A 3,124-nucleotide genomic window follows, 5' to 3' on the forward strand; every position below is an offset into this window, starting at 1 on the left:
GAATAACTAATTGGTTAATAATAATAGAAGAGAAATACAACCATTGTGTGTGTCTTTGTGATACAATGATTCTTCTTAAGTATAACACCTGTGTCAACATGCGATTTCGCATCAAGAGTCTTTCAGATAATGCAAAAACTAAATATATAAATTTAACCAAATTAGAGAGATTTGTAGATCAAGTGGAGACCACTCCTGCAAAGATTGATGTTGCATATTTAGAAGGGACGTAACTCATAAGAATACAAACACCGCCCTTTTTCGTGTTCATCGTCGCTGCTAATATCTAAAACTTTTATGTGGTTATATTGTATATATTTCGAAATAGCGACTGGAAACAAAACAAATATATTTTAAAGATGAATATTAAATGGAAAATTATACCAAAATCGAAATTGGACAGGGCTGCTTTTTTTTTAATTATGATAGGTATTCATGTTGCCAAATGGTTTTATCATACGGAAATTTTACCTTCCCGATTCAAACATCTACCTTGGCATGATCCCGTTTACCTACTTCATTTTACCTTTAGTGTAATTTGTTATTTTAATGTTATGGTTTGCATTTGGAAGATAAGTTCTACAGATACAACCAGTGGTTCTGTGATCCTTCCGAGTGTTCTGAAACCTAAATGGTTTTATTGTTCAGTTTGCGTCTGCAACGCACCTCCAAGGTCTTTCCACTGTGACATTTGTGACAGGTAAGCATTAAAATGACTTTGTTATCTGCAGGAAGTGTTGTAAATATGTTGGTACTCAACTTACCTTTTAAGACAATAAAGTATTAATTGATTTTAAGTTCAACGCACCTTATTCGTGATCGTATTACTACTAATGGACAAAAGCAAGTTAAACCTCAGTTTCTCTTTAATGTGATTTGCTTAAAGCTTTTGAATCAATAGTTCATTAAAAATAAGTTACATTGATATATTTTACATTCAATACAAATAATTTTACATTAGTATTTATACCAATGAATTCACATGCATGAATTTAGTCTGTAAGTTCACAACATATTTTCACTGCTAACCTTTGTGAAAAAAAAAACAAGTTTATGCGTGTTTCAAAGAATCTGCCAGTATGTATTCGGATATAATGTTATTTTATGCACTTAATTTATATAAATATAGGTATGATTTCGAAATCCATCGCTTGCTCACTTCTATAAACTCGCTAACAAGGAAGTAGATTAGCACTTGAATGACTACTAAAAAAAGTGGGTAGTACTTTTCTCTAGAAGGCAAACGTGTGTCCATAGCTAAAGAGCATTCATTTCCTGTGAGAAGATATTTTGGTGAGGTTTCGATCCTTGGTGGGAGAGGTGTGTCTGCAGATGAAAGCTTGCATTTTGGATAAAAGATCAGTATTGAAATGCATCGTAGATGCGTACAATAAAATGTTTTGTTTTGGCTCTACTACGCCGGCAACTAATATTGGTTGTTAGAAAAATAGTTTTGTATGTACCATTTGAACGTTTACCATTCTACTATGACAAGGCATTATTAGAAACTGTATGAAGGCGGCGAGCTGGCAGAATTGTTAGCACGTTTGATGAAATGCTTAGCGGTATTTCGCTACGTGCTGAGTTCAAATTCCGCCAAGGTCGACTTTGCCTTTCATCCTTTCGGGGTCGATAAATTGAGTACCAGTGAAACACTGGGGTCGATGTAATCGACTAACCCCCATCCCTCCAAATTTTAGACCTTGTGCCTATAATAGAAAAGGATTATTAGAAACTGTATTAAGGTCTCTCTAGCTGCAGAATCGTTAAGCACGCCGGGCGAAATGCTTAGCGTCATTTCGTCAGTCTTTATACTTAATTACATAAATATTCGACATTAAAATACAAATCCAAAACTGAAGAAAGCATAATCTTAAGTGAAGAAAGATAAAAACAGTGGATACACTCCATTATTTGTATCCTTAAGTTTTGAGAAACTAAAATTCTTGGGACCAGCATTCTGGATGGAAAAAACCCCCATCTTATTATTGATTCTTTTGTGCAACCAGTTTAACTTATTGTTGGGCTGTGTTTATTATTTAAGTCTATTGACTTAAGCTAAAGTTTAAATCTACCTTTGAAGTTCTTTGATAGACTCTTCCCAAGGCATCTAATATTTAATATTGATATATGCTTAATAGACATACAGAATGACGTGATTTTTTTTTAGGATGACAAGAGTACCATTCTCCTTGATTTTCTGGAACAAGGCTGTACTGTGAACAACAAATGGTACATCGAGACACTTAGTGAAAAAATCAAATCAGAATCTGAAAATGATCCACTTTTACCATCACAATGTTTGACCACACACACTGTTGGTGACAGATCAGGCAATTGGCAAATTGAGCCACTCAGTGGTTTCCACATCTACTGTACAGCCTGGATCTAGCACCCTTTGACTTCCACCTATTTGGTTCAATGAAGGACAGTCTTTGGAGACAATGATTTGAAGACACAGATGAGCTGAAAGTGTCTGTGAAGAAGTGGGAACAACAATAAACATCTGAATTTATTTCAGAGAAGATTTAAGTGTTGAGTTCAATGATGGCACATATGCATTGCTTGTGTTGGAGTCTTTGTTGAGTAGTGCCATTGTATAGAGAAAAAGTTACTCTACAAATAATGCAATTTGAATGACCTGTCTATTAATAAAAAAGTTATGACCACTTTTGCATTATTTTTGGAATAGACCTTGTATCATAAGGTTTCGTTTTATTTTTATATATTGACATAAGTTATGATTGAATCACATTCAGCATCGTTCTACCTAAGTCAGTTAGGTTCAAAGTAAAATGTTTTATAGATTCACCATCAGCTAAATGTTTAAAAGTAATTGTATCATAATCATATTTAACTTGGGTCATGTAATGGACATTGTTAAGAAAAACTTTTCTTCTCATTTTTTCAGGCGTCCTAATATGTGTGTGTGTGTGTGTGTGTGTGTGTGTGTGTGTGTGTGTGTGTGTGTGTGTGTTTTATTTTAATAAAAAGATGCTCTGACAACTCTGCCAATGAAGCAGCTTAGGTGTGGTTGTGCAGTTAAGCTTGCTTCCCAATCATGTGGTCTTGGTTTCATTCCCACTGGGCAGCACCCTGAGCAATTGTGTGTTACTATTATAGC

At 34.5% G+C, this 3,124-nt stretch overlaps 1 protein-coding gene across 1 annotated transcript in view; it reads left to right on the forward strand.

Annotated features, from left to right (window-relative positions):
* Positions 1 to 246: 246 nt before the first annotated feature.
* LOC106880545 (putative palmitoyltransferase ZDHHC24) overlaps positions 247 to 3,124 on the forward strand; it is an 8,665-nt gene continuing 5,787 nt past the window's right edge. The window contains exon 1 of the mRNA XM_014930534.3: positions 247 to 700. Within this exon, the coding sequence (XP_014786020.1) occupies positions 360 to 700 (341 nt within the window). The 5' untranslated portion in view covers positions 247 to 359. The remainder of the gene's footprint in view (positions 701 to 3,124) is intronic.

Source organism: Octopus bimaculoides, chromosome 2 (genome assembly GCF_046866305.1).
Source record: "Octopus bimaculoides isolate indiv1 chromosome 2, ASM4686630v1, whole genome shotgun sequence".
Lineage (NCBI taxonomy): Eukaryota > Metazoa > Mollusca > Cephalopoda > Octopoda > Octopodidae > Octopus > Octopus bimaculoides.